The 21,121-nt window shown below is 35.3% G+C and overlaps 1 protein-coding gene across 1 annotated transcript; it reads right to left on the minus strand.

The window, feature by feature from the left end:
* Nucleotides 1-2,437: 2,437 nt before the first annotated feature.
* TCEA1 (transcription elongation factor A (SII), 1) lies at nucleotides 2,438-19,490 on the minus strand. Its single transcript, XM_010290549.1, has 8 exons — nucleotides 19,380-19,490; nucleotides 11,273-11,360; nucleotides 10,083-10,231; nucleotides 8,170-8,226; nucleotides 7,025-7,179; nucleotides 4,992-5,138; nucleotides 3,969-4,040; nucleotides 2,438-2,972 (listed from the first exon to the last, which is right to left on the minus strand). Exons 1-8 carry the CDS (start codon nucleotides 19,468-19,470, stop codon nucleotides 2,964-2,966), a joined length of 768 nt encoding a protein of 255 aa, XP_010288851.1. The 5' UTR covers nucleotides 19,471-19,490; the 3' UTR covers nucleotides 2,438-2,963.
* Between the last annotated feature and the right edge of the window lie 1,631 nt (nucleotides 19,491-21,121).

Below are 21,121 nucleotides of genomic sequence, written 5' to 3' on the forward strand. Positions count from 1 at the left end.
AAAAACAGGCACTTCCTTCGCAATGCTTGGAAAGTGCAATAGGGCTTCAAAGTGGGACTCACAAAAGCCCAGATCAGGAAGCAGATATTTACCTTCTGCTTATCGCTAGTCAGAGAGACGCATTCAGTATGAAATATTTTAAACCTCATACTTTCTCCTGAGCAAGTTAACAGAATTATCTATGAGGAAATGCCTTCTAACTAAGGATCCAGAAGCTGTGTTTTCCAAGTAGCAGAAACCCCTAGCCTTCCTTAGAGAAGAAAGATGGCATCCTTAAAGATCACACACACACACACACTTTATAAGGAACATGGCCCCCTCTTTTCCTCTACCACACGAGTGCAAAAAACTAGCTTAAGCTGTAGGGCAGCTATGTTCCAGTCTCTCTTTTGTCCGAGAGGATTCAAATGCCCATAAAGGTAATAAACAAACCTGCAACTCTTGTATGGGAGAGATTCATCACCAGTTCTGCCAGCATGTTTCACTGCATAAAATGTTTGAACGTACTGGGTCAGTTGTAGCACGACTGCAGCTCAGCAGGTAAGCCCGACAGCTGGGGAAATGAGGTATGGTCCCAGCCCCATCTCTACATCCTTCGCCTATACATCCTTCAGACCTCGCATCCCCTCCAACAGGAGGACAATTTCAGACAACTGGGAAAACTGCAGCACCTGTTGAACAGAGATGCATCCAAAACTCACTGCTGGGCACTTTTCTTTTTGGATTTGGGTAACCAAAATGAAGCATGAACAGAATTTAGACACCTATGATCTTTTTTGGATCTAGTTCTTGGACTTAATCTTTCACTGTGAGAAAAAAAACTGTTTTTTTTTTTTTTACCTCAGAGACAGAGGAGAAAGGGTGAAGGCTGCTGCCACTGCCATAAGGTAACATTAGGCAAAACACTTTTGTTTGAACTACTTGGACACACCTACATCACAAAAAGCGCTAACACAGTTCTACTTCTTTAAATAAAGTCCAGATACAATTCGGTAAGTACAGAAAGAAAGTAACAGTATTTTCTCAAAATGTAAATTTTCCTAAGTGTCACAGTCAGGCATGAAGATTACAGGATGCATAGCATGAGGATGGTTATGCAAACCAACCTGTGCCTACCCTGTATATATGCTCTGAACAGCAGCAGAAATTTAGGTCTACTTGGCATCCAATTTGCAGTAATTTTGGACAGGTTCTTTTACAAAGGTCTCCAAACAAAGCACTTCAATTGATATTAAGTGTCTAGCATTAGTTTGCTGCTGTCTTAATCTGAAAAAAGAAAAATCAATGATGCATCTTTAAGTAACTCTTAAGAAGTAATCCTGCCAAAAGGACCTACACACAGGCTAAAAATAAGCCCATTCTGTTAGTAGAAAAAAATGTTTTCTGAATTAGGCCATTAATATAAAATAAATTGAATTTAAAACATTTTTATATAAAGTTATACAAGAAATTTTAAATGCTGAACAATTTTCTGCCTAAAAAAATGTTTGTAACTAAACTTCTTTTATTTTAATCATTTTTCCTTTCAGCAGAAAAAGCTACTTTTCCTTTCTTGCACAAGCTGACTGGAAAAGCTTGCTCTATAAAGTATTTACCAAACACTTCTTGTCTTGCAAAGCTCAAGTGTCATCATACTATTTCCAACTCATTTGTTACGATTGCCACCATCACACAAAAAATATTCAACATAGAAAATCTTTTTCTTCCTTTACAGTCCAGGAATATATTCTCCAGGAGCTGCACATGAATCCTTTATACACTGCCAGGATTAACCCGCTCAGCCCCAGGCTTCGATAAATTAAATAATATAAATTTAGATACAATGAAAGATGCTGTCATGTTTTTCCTTGAAAACACATTTAAAAATACTTCTAAAACATGTGCACTGTTAAAAAGCAGGCTGTAACAAAGCAGTATTTATATCATTCCACAGATGGAAAAGACTGTAACTTTAACAATTTATTCTCACCTGCAGGTCTATGACTGACATTGGATACTCTACATCTCAAAATTCAGGTCATGAACAAAATTAATGCCATTTATAGGAAGTGAACGTAATATTACTTCCCAGCCAGTTTATATTGTGAGGAATTGGTTAGCTGGTGTTATTAGGACAGCCTACAACACAATGTCTTTGCTTATTTACAAGTTGTAAACCAAACTTGGTCATCAAGCACATTAAGCAAAACTGAACACTCAAATCAGATTTAACTGACTATTTTAAGACATTCCTAGAAATGATACCTACTGATAAGAATGTAAAATACATGCTTTGGGCAATAAAATATATTGTATTGATTGAAGCTGGTTACGTAAACAAGCTTAACCAGCCATTGCAAAAAAGGTCATCACATCCACTAATAAATTTCCAAACTCCACGACCACAAATTTAGTCCTAATTCAGAAACAGTACAGACAAACTAGAGAGTTAACTAAATTGTGATTTAGTTAACAACTGAGTTTAATGTAATTAGATGAAGTCAGATACCTTTTCTCTTTGCAAAGCTATTAACACAGCAGCAAGAAACAAATTCCATTCTTACAACTGAACAAATGTGAAGAGCTAAAATACATACGGGAGGAGTGTGTACGTTTCTGACCACAAAAAATACAGTGCATTATTCACATAGTTAGAAAAAAAACAAGCCAATTACCAAAATGTTTAATTGGTAAAAGTTTAATGTCAACTTACTTATAAAAATGAAAAAATATTTTAACATTCACCATACAACTGAGCAACCTGGCCCTACTGGCCATCAGCTACAGGAAGGCATTTAAGGAAATGATGCTTGTGTCAAAACAAAGGCTAACTTCAGGCATGTATGCTGCTCGGGGCGGGGGGGGAAGAAAACAAAACCAAAAAAAACTCTCATTTGCAAGAAGCTAGATGCTTAGCCTAGTTTTTAAAGCTAATTACAAAATCCTCTTTCATACTGGTCCAGATGTCTTGACAATTTCTTCTTCTAACAGAACTGTCAAAAGAAAAGAATTTTCATGAGCTCTTCATACAACTTATTTCTAAATCTTTGCAAGAAGAAACAGAAATATGACACCATGCTTAGGATATGGAAATTAATAGTTAAAGCATTTGCTTATATCATAACCATTCCTTCGCTCAAGCATCCTTATATGGACCCATTTGTAACCACCATGTTACAGAAGGTTTTAAGGACAACTTTTCCAGGTACTGCATCACACAATTTCTAAGCTTTATAAATTATTTATATATCTTGGAGCATAGGTATTTGAACAATATTCAGTAATAAGATATTTAAAACAAGATGCATAAAAGTATTTTTTTTAATGCTGTGCAACATGGTTCTGCAGAGATGCAGCATTCTTAACACAGAGAAATAACAGAATGAGGGTATCATGCTTCATATTGCATATTATCGTATCTTAAGTTGTAAATTTTACAGGACTTCAGTGTTTCTCCACTTTACTGGTCTATCAGCGTTCCTCAGAAGCTTTAATAATTCCCATTTCATGAACTTAAAAAAAAATTAAAATCAAGTTATCACTGCTCCACACTTTTATCCCTTCTTCTTTTCAGAGTAGCAAAAAACCAGAAAAAAAACCCAACAAAAGGTTAAAAAGGCCTACTTCACTCATCAAAGCAGAGAGTAAAAATAACTGTAATATCTTTGAGTAAAGAAAGATAAAAGAGTGACTAACTTGCCACTACTTTGTATGGCAAAGCAGTATTGTAACTAAACATCACAAGGACTAAGTCAATGTCCTGACGTCTTTCCCACTTTGCCACCATCCTACTCGTGCAACCTCACACCTTCAATCCAAAATACTTTTCTAACCTAAAGCTATTTGCAATATCAACATGTAATATCATTAATGGGCTAAGAAATAACCAGAAGTCAACAGAAACTCATTTGTCATTTACTGTAAACCGAAATTAAGCACAGAGCCTGGCTGTCGGCTATCAAATATGCAAAGCAGTCTAACAGTCTTACCTTCCATCTGTTTCCACATTCGTTACAGACAACAAACGTTGTCATGGGTTCATCAGCACTGCGGGTTTGAACCTTTGGCAAAGGCAAGAGCCAGAGCAGAAAAGGACAATTACGATCTTCAACTTTTGTTAGTATGTGTTCAATGTAAAGGTTTAAAGTCAAAGTTTAACATTAAGGAAACACATTTCGATAAAATTACAAGTGAACTTTCCATACCAATTGAAACTTTTTCTGTCTATACTATGAAGCGATCATAAACTTAGTTTTGACAGATTTAGTAGCACTAAAATATCAATTTCAGTATACAAACTGTGCACATCCTTCTAGGAAAAGATTCTGCAGTAAAACTACACGTTCAGTACAGCTTTACATACATTGACTGATGCAAAGGCTTAAAAGTCTCATGACTGAAAAACAGCTTTCTACTTAAAGTATCTGACAGACAATATTAAACAATAAACGTAGCTGATCCTTTGATCAAAATTACATGCTCTGAAGCACTGCAAAACAAATTAAAGCCCTTCTTATTGCACATATTTCCTAATTAAAATAAAAAAAGGTTGTAGCAATGATTGTAAATCAGGGTCTAGTGTCAGGCAGATGGTAGATTATATACCTATAAATATATATATTTTATATGTATGTATCATTATTTTCTGCTATTTATTCCCTCTGTAAAGAAAAGTTTACAGACATTAAAAACAGTAAATTCCCTCTCCTAAAAACCATATTAATAAGACGTAATAAGAAGGATTAGCAAAAACTCAGCATTGCAAAGAAACTGATGTTTCAGGCTTTATAGATACTCAGCTTGGATTTACATAAAATCTTTGGTAAATGAATACAACAAACATTCTTTACATAAGCACACCTAAATGGATCCAACTATCTTCACACATTTTGTGATTTGTTAGCATTTTGTTAAAAGTTCATTTTTTACTTAAAACTTTTTGTCCTCTGACAATCTTTATACAGGACTTAAGCTTTGAAAAAGGAAAACGAAGACTCTGAATAACCATGTACCTGGGTGTATGTACAGTTCTTCTTTTTGCACTTGCCACACGTAAACAGGTCAGTTTGGGTACCTCCTGTTTTAGCCATCTGGTGCTCTCTGATAGCTTCTTTGGTCAGATTTTTGCGCATTTCTTTCAGCTCATCACTTGCCATTTCCTGTTATGGACAAAAAGCAGAGAGACTTTACTAGAGAGCTTTTGCTTTAAATAAGTCATTACCACTGTGCGAGTACATACCATTTTTGATTTAGAATCCATGAACAACAACTCTATTGAAGGGCAAAGTAATTCTACACATTTTTAATTTTACAAGACTTAAGTTGGGATATTTCACAGCACAGAAGCTACAAAAAATTAAAAACATTCCTTTTATTTCCTACGCAGTTGGGAAGAAAAAGTCAGTAAAAGTTACAATATCAAACACCTAGAAATATTTCTATGCAAAGAATTTCTGAACTTCATAAATATAACAGAGACAAGGTAGAGTAGGACTTAAAAGTTCTCTAGAGGAGAAAAAAAGATCCTCTCCCTAGGTTAGATCCTTGCATAATTATTTCATGGACCTGTAGAATATTATTATAGCAGAAATTTACACTATTTTGACTATTTCCATATTTGTACTGAGAAAGACAGTAGAGCCATAATTTACCGTATGTTACCAGAAGTCATATACTCTTAGTTTCAAAACACTAACCAAAGAACTCAGATTCACCAATTTTCTTTTTCCTTTAAAACAGTTCTACTGTGCAGATCTCCAGAATGTACAGTAATCAGGCATGCACAGCAAAAACAAGTTATTCCATTTTTCTTCAATAAAGTTTTACTCCACATCCCATGTGGATGTGGAATGCAAATCTTGTATTAATGCTGTTTCATTTTAGAAGTAGTCTTAACACTAAGGGGTAATTTAGCCATTAAAATTTTAATCCAAGACATTAATTAAAACAAAAAATGGGCACTGGACAACACAAAACATATGTTTGTACATATGTACATACATGTAGAACAAAAAAAACTTAGCATATGAACTGAAGATACAATCTACTTTTCTTTACACATTCCTTTATCAGCCTCTGTTTGCCCTAACCTTTACGTAAAGCTGGAGGGGGAACCCAATGAGAAAATTTTCGTTCAGAATAAAGCTAATCATGATTTTCATTACTTGATCATAAATTTAATTTCTTTCAGTCTCCAAGATACTCCTTTATACCAGATTTCAGGGGGTAGAATCCAGCACACACAAGCAGAACTAAAAAACTGAAATCAGATGTTAACCACACTTTCATTTTTGTCTCACATAAAAATCTATCTTCGTTTGACTTCCTGGATTTATTTTGATTCGTAAAGACAGTGAGCATCTGAATGGGAATTTCTATTCAAGTGTCTAAAATGTTCTTTCAATAGCATAAATTTAATTTGATGTAAAGGGCAATTCTCCCAGATTCTTTCCCCTATGATTTATGGCTTTTTCTACTTATTGTAGAGTGCCCTTCAAAATAATTTAAAGTATTCTGTCAAATTTGAGATAAGCTTTAAATAAACACTGAACTGCCAACAGGAGAGGGACTGATCTTTAAAACCACAGTGCTATACCCTGTGTAGGAGTATAACAGCAGAGGTTAGTGTTTCAAAAACAAACGGCAAGACAGGCTAACACTTAAATACGCAGAAAGGTGAATCAGTAAGCAGCTTGGAGCCAGTAGCCAGACATATTTACATCTTCCTAAACTTAAACTATCACCAATACATCATGTGGCCTTTTAAAAACAGCCCAACATACTGCATTCAGGAAATTTACATACAACAGCTTACTTGCCTTCCGACTTACAGACAAAATCAGGTATTTAGGAAGCATTAAGAGACACTACTGTCATTCCCTCTGTCTCAACACAGCCCGGTCTAATTTAGACTGTGCAAGCCACAAACAGGCCACAGTCTTTCAAAAGCACAGGCAGCTTTACATAAGTTATTTTTACGGCTAATAAATACAGGACAGGATGTAAGTCCAATAAGAAAATAGCTCAAGACTTACGCTGTACTTACCTCTGCTGTCATTTTGGCAAACTTGTCAGGAGGAATGTTCCCACATAACACATTTTTCCTTAGGTTAGGATTCTTTGCATCCTTGAGATTAGCTATTCTACTTCGTACCCTATTTTTGTATTTCATATCAGTGTTTTTTAATTCTTGAAAAATAGGTGCTTTGGATTTAAGGAACAAAACATTAACAAGTAAATCAGAGGACTACAAAGGATTCATTTTTGGGGGGAACTTTTCTAAAGCAATGTACTTCTCCACTGTTGGTCAAGCCCTCTCCCCCCACCCCAACTTTCCCATCCAAAACAGCAGGCTTCACGTCCTTCTGAAACCTAAGTATACTTGGTCAGTGAAACGTGAATTTTCGGGTAGTAGGATCTCAACTGAAATTGTGAAAAGTCACCCATAAATTTATGTCCAGTTCCTTCATACTTTATTCCTTCATACATAATTAATCCTGAGGATTAATTGTTTCTAAACCAAATATGCAAACACTGGCAGCTCACTAACAGAAGTTTAAAACAGGTGTGCAACAGAAACAGAAAACTCCCCAGGAATGGTGGCTGACTGTAATGACCAAAGGACAGTAACAAGTTCAAACCATGAAACTTAGACTATTTCTAGGCTTAGGAATACACCTAAAAAAAACCACACACACAAACCTAAAATAAAAAGCAGCCCAGACCTCTGCTCTTGTAACTATTCAAACACTTATACAAGAACAACCCTTTTGAAAATTCCAAATTCATTTAGAAATAAACTTGTAGAAAATGAAATACAGACATCAGAAAAAAAATTTTAAAACTGTTAAAAAAAGAAACAACATTTAAAAATAACATAGAAGAGCCCAGCATTTTATGTCAGAATGCTTCAGTGAGATATAATATTGCTGCTGCAAGGAAAACACACCGAACTGAAAAAAAACCCCACACACTCACCTACACACATTCCTACATGTTTTAAGGCAAATCATTTAGATTGTGCTGGTTTTTTAAACACTGAATTTCTACACTGATGTATGGAACAGTTTGCTATTTTTGTTCTAAATGAAGTTTTAAATATTCAATATATAGATCAATTAATTTTAATATTATCAATGCTTTTAAAAAATACTCTTGTTCTAGAGCATGTAGATGTACAACAAAGGATATCTTCTTCAATCTGAGAACCCAGCTCTTCCTCATCAGCACCAATAGCAATGTAATCATCTGAGGAAAACAAATATTAAAACATTAGCAATCTGACAATCTCATCAGTGTTCTATATCCCTGAAAATCCATTCAAAACTCTGAAACTCAGCAAATTAAACAACTGCAGTGAATTTTCCTCTTGTATAGAAAGCTTTAATTTACTGTATACTTATCCTTTCAAAACTTTGTTAACTTGTTACTTGGAGGAACAAAAATAAGCGAAATGAACAGCAACATTAAGTTTAAAAAAGTAGAACGACCCTAAATCTTTCAAAAAACCAACAATTCTGACATCTAGTTGCAAACACAAGTAGTTACATTATGCTATACAGAAAAAATTTAAATATTCTAATAGGCTTGGCAAATACCCATCTCCACAGCATATCTGTGCATAGAATAGACTATCATAAAACATTTTGTATAGTGTTTCATCAATTCTTCCAGTCCACACAACACATGCATAAGCAATTAATGTTTTGTATGCATGCAAGAGAAAGATTCCATTAGAAACATAGTAATTAAGTAACAGAAACAATATTATTAGATATTTTAAAAAATGCAAAGCAGAGATGTATCATAAAACATGTAAATTAGAAGAAATAAACCATAGCAATCTTGAAGACAATGCAACACCTTGACCTAAAACATCTCAAGATAATTGTTTACTGTTTCTGACCAAAACCCTTACACATAATGACAAGTTGCCTTTCCAAGATAGCTTAGGACAAATTAGATACAGTGTGTGCTTTCCTCCTTCTCATTTTAACATGGGTGTACTTCAATGAGTAATCTAAACACCATTTCTCCTTCAATCTCATGCAGAAGACCATAAAAACAGAAAATAACCTTATTTTTTGAGGCTAGCATTCAACCCATGGATGATCAGTTTATACATGCTGTACAAAGTAACGTAACAAAAAGTTCTTGGAAAACTAGCTGAAATTAAGACTACATAGAATTATGAATACTAAAATGTTAATATGCAACTATCCAGAAGACCACAAATTCATGGTCTTTAGTCAGCTTTGATCACTGTCTGTATCTGAATATATGTGAATTGAAAGAAAGAACAGAAGGGTGAAGAGGGTAAAAATGGATGATTCAGAAGTCTGCTTACACTGGGTTAGGTTACACTAAACTAAGAACAGAGGAACAGGAGTTGGGTATAAGTGCTGGTAGAAGAGAAGGGTCCACAAGCAAAATTTCAGGTCATTCTGAGAAGTCCAACTTTTAGTTTGCTCCTTATCTAGTCTATCATTCAATTTGTCAGTTTAAAGACACCTAAGTGTACATGGAGGGGAGAAAAGAAAAAAAAAAATCCACACACAACAAAAACCCAAAACAGTCAAAGAAATTACAGATGCCCAAAAGGCATGAAGATAAAGCAATATAAGTCTCTCTTATTGCGAGTATCTCAATGAAACTTGAAGATTAAATGAAAACAGAAAGGCAGCCTTCAAAACCCAAAATCCGAAAGCCCACAGGATCTCTGGTGTAAGGCAGGCAGGCATGTATATAGTGGCACTCTCAGTCAGAGGTAAGAGGAAAAAAAAAAAAAAAAAGCAGCTTCCAAAGAGTGAAGCATTAAGGACGCAATAACCTTCCTGAAAAGAAGTTCCACTGTAGGCAAGATAAACAGAAGCCACAAAATGTACCATATCACCAGCAACAAAAATGTATTTCAATACATTCCCATGTTGTCAAGATTACTCATTATTTGCAACTTGGGTGAACTGGCCTATAGGTATATACACACAAATGGACATAAACAGAGTTTACTCTACCCTATGGGGCAGGAGAAAAATAAAATGGGAAGGACTGAAGTAGAGAAGAAGAAAATAGTTAAACTTGAAAATACAGTCTACAAAGCTCACCTCCTGTTCTGAGAGCTGCAGAGAGCATTTCTCTACATTTCACTCGTACAGAATCCGAAGTGCTTGGAGCCCGGGGAAAAGAAGGGATGAAAGAATTTGAGGAAGCACTACCCTCGTCCTTCCTGCTGCTGGAATTGCTACTTGAACTGCTAAAAAAAAAAAAAGGCAAAAAGAAAACTAGTATTAGTGTTTTTTCACCCTCTTCAAATAACTGTTCCAGGGCAAAACACAGGTCTTACAAAAAAAAAAAAAAAAAGACACTGGCCACCTTTTTAAAAATACTTATAGCTCTAGAGCCAATACAATTTTAGAGGTGTCTTTACAATATTCACCAGGATATTCCACACGATAGGGACACAGCAGGTATTTGAATCCATTATGTGGCATATAAATTTTAATTCTCAGTTCTCTATGTTAATGTGAAATCTTTTCTTTCCCCCCATGGAACTTAACTTTAAAAAACAGTGATGATATATCACACTAACATTCAGTCTGCAGTGAGTGCACTGCATTCAGTCTGCTTACTGTACTGAAGTGATACTACGATCACAAATAATTAATGCACCTTTGCAAACTAAACCAAAATGTTTTCAGCTTGCATGAGGACAAGTGGTTAAAGGTTAAATTTCAATTTGAAAATGGCTGCTGGAAACAGATTCACTAAACCATAAATGTATAGAAGAAATGGGCTTGCAGATACTATTTTGCAAGTGTTCTTCAGCTCCTATAGTATCATTAACATGAGCTCATTCTTCTGGTAACATGTATTTTGTGTTTACAAAAAAAAAAAAGTACAGAATGACATTGTGTATTAAACATAAAAGCTAATGGACAACAGAAGTATTCCAAACCTCTAACACATGCAATTAGCACAAAGCTGTGACTGAAAGTTGTTTTACAGTTCTCAAAGCTCAGTGCTAATATTGGGAGAGGAAGGAGCATTTGACAGACCAGACAGATGAAATAAACAATAGCTAGTCTGGCCATACCTTGACCTGGGGCTATCATCTTTTTTCAATGTCAGCAGCAGCAGGATTTAATTCCCTCACACCACACCATTTCTTGTACAACTCTATGTATTTCACAGAAGAATATGGAAGCTATCTCTAATATGACAAATTTGGACCAAATAGTTTAAAGTTAATTTATACCAAGTGAGATTATTTGTATAATCATGAAGAATTAAGCACCTTTCTTCTCTTGCTTCAGGGCTATTTTGTGAAGAAGATGCAGGCTCCTTTTTCTTTTCTTCAGAATCTTTATCAGTTGAAGGTCCATCTAGAAACACAAAACATAAGAAACTCCTTTACCCAGAAATAGTAACTGATTTAAAGCAGTGTAAAATATATTTGATGATTTCTCCTGAACCAGTTGGAAATGCTATCAGCTCCCACTCTCTGCTCTGACCTTCTATTGCAGTACAGCCTTCCACTCCTCAACACCCTCCCCAACCCAGCAAACAGAAAATATGACAACACTTCAGATCCTTCGAGTCAAGTCCAGCATCTGCTTAAACTGACAGTGAAGACATGATGAAAACGTAGACTTTTATGATTTATTTTTGCCAACTCCGCTGCATGAGGTAGACAATAGAACTACCACATCAGGTCTCTGGAGTTTGTCATCCATGTTTTACATAAATTGCTACTAAATACATGTCATTCTTTTAATTATATTCATGGAATTTGCTACCAAAGGACTGAACCAAATGAAACTGTGGTGTGAAAGCTAGCATGGTTGCCAAAAAATATAAAGATTGTTTTCATATGCTTTTGAAGGAGTTTTCCAGACACACAGTATTTTCTGTGATAGCTTTTAAATTATTTGCCCTAGTGTTTAAAAATATTTTAATTTGCTTTTCCTATACAGGCTATATTTAATGGTTTTATAAAGAATGATGAAAGCCTTTATTAAAAAGGAAAATCACAACATTTAACTTTAGCCTAGCAAGAATACATACACCCTTCCATTGTAAAGTGCATTCAGAGCGGCTAAATCGAGCTACTGCTTTGATGTGCTCTCTAGAAAGGCTGACTCTCTCCACTGCCTACAGAGAAAGCCTAGTGAGATTGGTATCACTCACCGACAGTTAGATTTTGTGAATTCCTCTCTCTAAGCCCTCATAGAGCTGCCATTACACTTCTAAATTCACAGACTATATTATTGGGATAAGGACATATTGCAAACTTTACAAAGAACTAAAAACAGATCAAGAAAAGGAAGGAAATCTGATAAGGCTCAGTCTTTCCCATGAAGATGTCCTCAACTAGGCATCTAAATCCTTGCTTAAACATCTAAAAGTACCCTCATTTCCAGAAAAGCCCCATCTCCTCATTGCTCAGGGGAACTTGGTGGTATGGAACACACAAATTCAGGTCTCTTATTCAAGCACTGAACTTTTTTCCCCCCCTCCCCAGAGGGTGGAAAAGTACTGTACTGACTTATTTTTAAATAGAAAAAAATTTACATTCAAAGCTGTACAGAAAATATATTAAACTGAACAGGATTTTGATCCTTTCCTTAACTTTTGAGTTAATATCACTTTGTTTAAAAATCATCATCATAAAAGGAGACCACAGAGACAGCCATACTGGATCAGACCAAGCACCCATCTACTATCCTGTCTCCAGCTGTACCTAAAAAGATGCCTACAAAACAGTACAGGAACCAGGCAAGCCCACAAAGATACTTTTCCAGAATATTTCCCCAGCCTTCAAGAGCTTAAAGCTCTAGTGATTTCCTCACCCATTGTTTGTATTCAATCCTTGATAAATTTCTCCATTAAAGAAAAAAAGGAAAGTTAAACACAGTAGATTATGCACCCAGACCGACTGTCTTTAATGAACTGTACTATTCAAAAAATCCCAATAAAGATATCAATTCAATCAACTATTATTTATAAAAAAGTAATTTCACTAAGAAAGCAAACAAGGTTATAAAACTGAATAGATCACAGTTCTTTGCTATGACACCTAAAGTGCACCATACTCAGAAAAAGAAAATAAATCCCATTTTTAACATGCATATTCACATGACTACTCTCTATGGCAACAAACGCTTACATGACATATAATTTTTAAAAAATATTCTGAATATGTATGTAGTCACATTTACCCTCATCATTTTTTAAGTACATGATCATTTTTGTCAGAGGCTTTAAGACAAACTGATAGACCAAACAGGTATCTTGGGGTTTAGCTCAGATTCAGCAAAGCAGCCTTAGAGCTGAGCTCTGTTTCAACCCATTTACCTCCATATTTTTTTCTGGCACACAAGTTGTCAAATTCAGAGCTGACCTAGGTATCTCCTGCTTATTTTGCATCAAATACACTGCTATGGTATAGCTGTCACCTAGTTCTAGTTTTTCAAACACTTCCATTTAGTTCAGAACCATTTCATCAGAGAAGGCAGGCACCTGAGAACATCAGGGATACCCCGATTGCTTCTTTCGCTGACGGAGGGCAGCGTTTACATGCGGCATGGGGATAAAGCAAGAGGTAAAAGCATAGCTCTTCCTACATATGCAGACCAGTCTGTGGCAAGCATGTCTCAAACCAAGGTCAAACTTCAGCAGCTGAGACAACTGGACCCTGTTTAGCAAGTATGTCTTCAAAACTACAATTTCTTTAGTCACTTAAAGAGTTTATAGATACTTCTGTTTAATCCAGTTTCAGAAATCTGAGAATAAAGTTAACAATATTAACAATATTCTCTGTTTGCTCAAAATATTCTCCTAAGTGTTTAAGTCATTCACTTATGGATCATAAAATGGAGAGCACCAAGGCAAGGAGATCCAGTGTCAAGCAGTATTTATTCTTAAACTCACACTAATAAAGTTTCCTTATTTTATTAGAATACTGTATTACCAAAGGAACAGAATGCAATTAACAGCCTGCTAGACAGAATTTCAACTATCCTCTGGGGAAAGGAAAAAAATATCCAAAGGAGGTAAACAACAAGTCCCTAAAATTAACCTATTTTACCTTCAAGGGCCAGACTCTAACGCAAGGGAAAAATTACAGCTAATGGGAACTACAACGAACTACAGAAATTCTAACAAAGAAAGATGGAAAAAATGGCCCTTCTGTGAAAGATATTTAAAAATTCCAACGAGCAAGTGATTCACATCAGGAAGACTATAGAACATAAAAATATTTATATAATGTAATTTACAAGTTGCTTTAAAGAGGCACAATTACTTTTTCAACTTCATATGGCTATTAAAACTCACCGAAACTTTTTTCAGAAACAAGTTGAAATTGCCATCAATTTTAGGATTGAAAAGTGTAGCTTCACAGTTCTAGCTACTGCAGCTTCAGAAAGTCATACAAAAATCTTTAAGCTTTTTTTTTAAATAACAGAGTAATCTGTATTAATGCTTCTTTAAAATACAAAGAACAAGCTAGTAACATGAATTGGTTATTAGCCATTGGAATAAGACTACCAAATTCTGACTACTGCATTGCAGTTTCTGTCTGGGACTTGCAATTAATTTGAAAGATACTTCTACCATTTCCAGTGAAATAATCTCTCCAGGGTAAAACATGACATGACAGTGTTCTTTGTTACCAGAACAAAATTTTTAATGTAATAATATATAGCCAGAGATAACATAATTAATCTGAATGTTAGAAGCCATTAACTGCTTTATCGTAGATTCTTCTAAGTATATTACAAGTAAAGTCAAGACATTTGGTAGTAACAAGAAAAAAATTAGAAAATAAAAAGATGTAGTGTTTTTCAGCAATGTTAATGAAAGACGGCTAGTTATTCTCTGGAAGCACATGAGAATTTAATTTAGTGGGTTATCATGTGTTACTGATTCAGATATCACCACCAAAACTTAGAAAGCTTTCTGAGTATTCAGTTTAAGTAAGTTAAAGGAATGAGATATGAGAACAGGTAACAGATGGCATAGTCCTTAATTTAACAGTGACCCTTATATTTATTAATTCTTTAGGCCCCATTTTCCAGACCCTGACCAAAATAACCTTGAGATGCATAAGCAGCTACACTTGTCAGCAATTCCTCTGCAAGATGTAGAAAAACATGAAAGTAAAATCAGAACAGCTTCTTCCTACTAGTAGCATAGGGAGGAACAGTATCTAAACCCTAAAAACAAACAACAAAATCATTAACTGTTCGCCATTTTTAAAGATTTTTTTATCATAAGTGACAAAAGAGCATGACAGTAACTTTGTTGCTATACATGTTTCTTCTATACAGTACGATGGAATTTGCATCAAGTGTTATTATCTCTCCATTGATAATTTGTTAGGGTTATCGATCTATTAATTGTACATGGAACAGTTCCAAATATACATTTGACAGGAGGTGATGTCCACAGCTGATACTTGCTATGGAAATGAAACTATTTTGCACTTCATTCTAGTTGAGATCATAAAGACAGGAGGTATTCTTCTTATCAATAGCAAACAATACACTTAGACACTATTAGACTGTAATTTAAGAACTTGTTTTGTCAATAACAATTTTTTTGAGCAAAGCCAGTAAGTTACTAGATGTCCTTGAACAGCTTTACCTAATGAGAGAATTAACATACCTGTAAAATAGTCCTAGACTGTACCTGCTTGCTCCAGCAGAATCAAACCCAGGTTCAAAGTAACAAAGGATTGTATGAACAAAATAATAGGAGTAAAACACTTCTGTGAAGTCTGGCTGGTATTATCTTCTCTTGACAACATTAAGCACTTAAACAGTCTTTTAAAATAAAAATCACTTGGGCATGCACTTTTTTGAAACAGGCATTTCAAAATGTTTGTGGCCCCATTTTTAGTTTTTAATACTGGCAATAGATGATCACACTTGCACTTAATGTTAAGATTATTGTCCAACCATAATGCATTTCCAGTTCAGTACATAAACTTACTGGAGTTAAGTTTACTTAGAGATCTGGACATTCTTTTTCAATGTATACTCTCAGAGTTCAGTAAGTAATTATTTGGGATGGAGAACGTTAAATTACTTAAAGATTTTTTTTTAATTGTTTTTCAATATAAAGGATCACTCTTCATAACCTAAATGGGTATGCATGGATTCATTATCTGCCTAGCATACTCTATATTCTCAGCTACTTGGCAATACAATCCTTATTTGCAAATCCCATTATAACTGAACACTATTTTATTCTGAGAGCAGAATTTACTTCCTTATGTAAATTGTGACCAGCTCGGCTGTGTGGTTTAAGATTCTTACAGCAACATCTGAAAGCAATCTTCCATTGTAGCTCACTGAGTGAGTCACTTCAGACACCACTTACAAGCTCTCTGCTGGGCAGTTTCTGAGCGCCCTGAAACACTGTGGGTAACCTGGCATGGCTCTAGTCAAGCCATAAACATCTGGGGATTCACAACCTTACTTTGATTTCTTGTCATGTTTCCCATGCATTCTTAAAATGTAAGTTCCGATAGCATTGAACTTAAACAGTACATGCAGCCTAAACAGTCAACAATTTTCGCCTAAATTCAAAATGTCATTTATAAAAATAACTCACAAAGACTTCAGATCTCTGAGTACAATGCTTGGTACGATTAACAGCTGTCCGCTTCTGTTGCCATCTTTGATCCATACCATTTTACATGCACTATAAACAGCATAATCGAAACTGATTTCTCAAGCAGCTCAACATACGGTATTCCGTATTCTTCTGAGAAAGTCAAAACTAATGATAAAACAGAATAAGAGTACTTTGTAAGACTCCCACCCATACTTTGCACAGCCCAGATACTCTATCTTCCAGTTATGAGATTTTAAGTTCTAATGAATTACTGAGCAGTGAAACAAGAGGTGAAACATTTGCCCTACTATGCTTCATTGTAAGGTCTACATTACCATCAAGGAGAATTTAACTATGTAAGTTTTGAATACAAGCAGTACTGTATTTTCAGGAATAATTTGATTTTAAATAGTAAGTGCACAATGACAGCTATACTAGACCTGGCACAATAATGTACATGCAATAATATCTGCCCTGTAAGAAAAATTAGAGCATGAGCAAAGGTCACACACCCATGTCCTCAAAAAGAAAGTATTCAGTTCTGATTCATGTCAAATATTTGCTATTTACTTTCCAGTTCCTCACATGTTTGACTTCACCTGATGCAAGCAGCCTTAGGTAAAGTCTCCCAACTGTCTTTAAACAACCTGAATGTAGCAAGCCATCAAAAGGGGAAGGTCCACCTTGCCCCAGCTGGATGTTACTGCAGCAATCCCTGTGCAGGAAACAGTAACTGCAAACAGGCTGGACCAAAAAACTGATACAGTTGAAATTTAAGCCAGAAGAAATGAACAAAACAATTAAGTTTCCAACTGGTCAGTTCCCAGCTCTGGTCTCCTGGATAGCCGCTTGAGCACCAGTTGTAGCACAGGAGGGAGCAAGGAGGCATCTATGCAGAACGGAAGCCAGGGCCACCCCTTCCAGCAGCAGCCTACACCCAGATTGACCTGCTTTGACCATCAGGCACCATGGTCTTACTCCAAGACTTCTACAGAATGAACACCCTCTGGTCCTTAGGTAGGAACAATACTTCCCATGTTTCACAATGTTTGAACACTTAAGGATCAGTCAGCTATAAATAACAATGTATTAAGACAAGTTTGACTGACTTAATAATACTGTGTTTTAAAAAAAAAAAAAAAGAGAGACAGAAGACTATTTTTACTTTCTCAACAAATAAACAGCAATTTCTTTCCTCAAAGGACAGTGATATCCAGAAGGGTTAGCTGCCCCACCCGCAAAAAAAGGAGTATCCGAGGGAATTCCCAGAAGTTGGGGGGTGTCATATTTCCTCTACTTGGTTGCCTAAACTAAGTTGCAGTATCTTTAGAGGGGAACAAAAACAAACCCACAAAACTCTGGCAGGGCCTTTTTTTTTTTTTAAACTTCGATTAATAACTTGAGAGCTAGGTCACTCAATGCAGCTGCTGCTTTTATAAGTTTTTAGAGTAACTCAAATTAATATGGAAGTCCATTTCTCCACTCCACAAAAGTTTTACCACTTATGCACTGTATACAATACAGCTGGACTTCAAGTTCTAAATGGAAATTTAAACATAAATAGTACATAATTTGCACTATTTACCAGTGAACTCTGATCAGATCCTTTACAAACTATGCATTTAATTTCTAATAAAAGTCATTATCATGGTTTAAAAAAGCATTTTATCAGCATATCTAGTATTATCTACATTTAATTACTAAAATTAACCCAATTACTATTATCTAACTTTTTAAAGGTAGGTTAAAAAATGTCTGCTGTAGAGGTTGTTGCTTCTTACTAGAATCTGGAAGTTGCAAGCTGTGACAAATTGTCCATTTCTACATACATATACCATCAGATGGATATGAAGTCATTTTTATACCATTTACAAAAGAGTAATAAAGGATCTGATAAAATACTTCACAACTGATAAAAATGAGGCTGACCTCAAATGGCAGGGGACTCTAATACCTCCTGGTATTTAGCATATTTTTCTAGACAAAATGGCAAATATTTAAATCAGTAGAAAATAATGTAAACTGGTTTCTATTTCAAAATTGTAAGCTGAAATTATATACAAAGAAACAGAGTACAGCACAGTGTACAAACAAAAACACCTGGAAACAGATTGATTCCAGTGTTTTCAACTACATTAAAATTAAGCACTACAAAATACCCTTGAATAAAACGCTGCTAACATAAAGGTTTCATTAACTGCTTTCATTGCTTTAAGGGAAATTAAGCAAAAAATTAGTTTTTTAGAACTACGAAGGCTTTAGAAAGTGCAGTTCTATTTCTCACTACCTGTAATTCCAACAGAATTTTAACATCAATTTTTTACAGGTTTTTTTTCCTCTCCTCAGAAACCACTTTATAACCAAACTTCAAAGCCTCCACACTCTCAGATGAGATTGTGTACAAGTTCTTCAGAGTACCTGTTATATTTGACAAAGGAAATAGTCAACGGGATCGTTAGCGCTTAGTAGTGCGGTATAGTCACTCTAGCTCAACAGCAGGCAACAAGACTTCAGAAATGAGTCATGTCGCAGAAACTGGCTTCCTACTGCTTGCCAGCCCCAATAAAAAAATATATTAAACATTTTCCTCTGAATACACTTTCACAGTAATGGACTGGTGATAGTCAAAGAGTAAAAAACAACTATGTCAGTGCAGAAATTTCAATACTTACACAGGAGCACAAATATATCTAAAGCAAGGCAGTGTCAAGGATTCGCATCAAGACTGCATACAGTTAAAACATGCAAGAGCAGGGAAAAAGAAGTTTCTGTGGCCATACCTAACAGTTTCTTCCAAGACTTGATAAGAGATTTTGCTAAAGATGTAACTTCTTCATCTGTGCTTTGCTTGCGTATTGCATTCACTGACATTCCAATTCTGGTAGACTGCAACAGAAATAAAAATATACACTATAAAAGGTGACATGAAGAAAATTTAACAAGTAAACATACATAAAGCTGTACTTTGACAGCGTTTTTTAAAAGTATCTTTCTTCTTTTTTTTTTTTTCTTTAAAGAATATCAGGATGAAATGCTGCAAGCCTTTACAATATTTATTTTAACAACATGGACATTTTAAAGAAATACAATAGTATTACTATTTGTCTTCACCACAGAAGTTGGGGCAGGAAGGAACAGGAGGGTCAAGGAGGGGTCCATCAGAAGATTTTTTGCTCTCAAACTATTTCAAAAAAGCTCTGCAGAACCACCTATCTAAGCCAAGTACAACATTCAAAACACCTAACAATGTGAAAATTACATACACATCTTAATGTTACAGAAAATTTTTAGCAAATGTTCTAGCCTCAAAACCTTATTTTTCTGTGAAGCAGTGACTGTTTATATTCTGGCATGATCAGAAGGTTGCCAACTGCTTTAGTGACTTCATACTCTTAGAATTCCCATTTAACGGCTGTGGAAGAAGCTGTAGTACCAGTTGGGAACAACCACGTTTTAGGTTCCTAATAATTCTGGCAATACTCAGATTCTTTAAAAATCTTAAGCACAGAGGGTTCTGCGTTTAGATAGAAACAGTAAGACTAGCCTTCCCCTCTGAAAAGGCCAAGATAGTGACAGGCTTTAATCTTTTGGCACTACTGCCACCTATAGAGTGAAAAGGAGATTAATTTACAATCCGCTCCTTATAAGACTCAGAAGATGAGGACATAAATTTAGCTCAACAGCAACAAAAGTTTCATTTTAGAATACTCTTGACTAACATGTTAATCTGACTAGTAGAACTTTTCCACACTTTTAGCCTCACAAGACGACAAAAGCTTTTAACAACATAAATAAGTATATTATCATTTCATATTTTGATTGATGACTAAATTTTGTTAATTGTTCTTAAGATGCTTGGGTTTGTTGCATTTACCATTTACAGGAATCACTAAATATAAATTATTCTACTTACTTTTGCAGTAGTTCATCATAAATTTCCTTCTCCTTTAAAGGAAAATTTAAATCTTTGTAGCTTGCTAAAAATGGAAGTTATGTGTGCCTGCAAGTTCTTCCTTACAACCCACACAACACTTTTTGGGACGCTATGGATGTGCTAAATGACTGGAAGTGTACTGAAACATTCAACAGCTATTTCGGCAAAGGAAACACATCAAATAACCTCAGGTCTGAGCATCAGCTCTAAACACTTATTTTGGATTACAGAAAACAGGCGAGTAACCATCTGTAACTGAAGTGTTTCAAGATGGACTCTGCTCACTCAGACTAACAGTGAAATGTCAAGAGAGTTGGCCAGTTGGCCACATACTCTTGACTTTATGTTCAAACAATAAGGAATAACATGTGCTTGGAAGTCCATAAAATACTCACCATACCTGAATGGGAAAACATATCTACAAAAAAACCAACCCTCCATAGATAACTGTGCACATTCACAGCCTACTCTCATCAGCAAAAAGACACGACACCAACTTACAGACTTACTTAGGCAAGTAAAACTCAAAAACTCAAGTAAAACTCAAAATTAATTGGATAAATCACAGAATCATTAAGGTTGGAAGGG

Source organism: Phaethon lepturus, unplaced genomic scaffold, assembly GCF_000687285.1.
Source record: "Phaethon lepturus isolate BGI_N335 unplaced genomic scaffold, ASM68728v1 scaffold54300, whole genome shotgun sequence".
Taxonomy (NCBI): Eukaryota; Metazoa; Chordata; class Aves; order Phaethontiformes; family Phaethontidae; genus Phaethon; species Phaethon lepturus.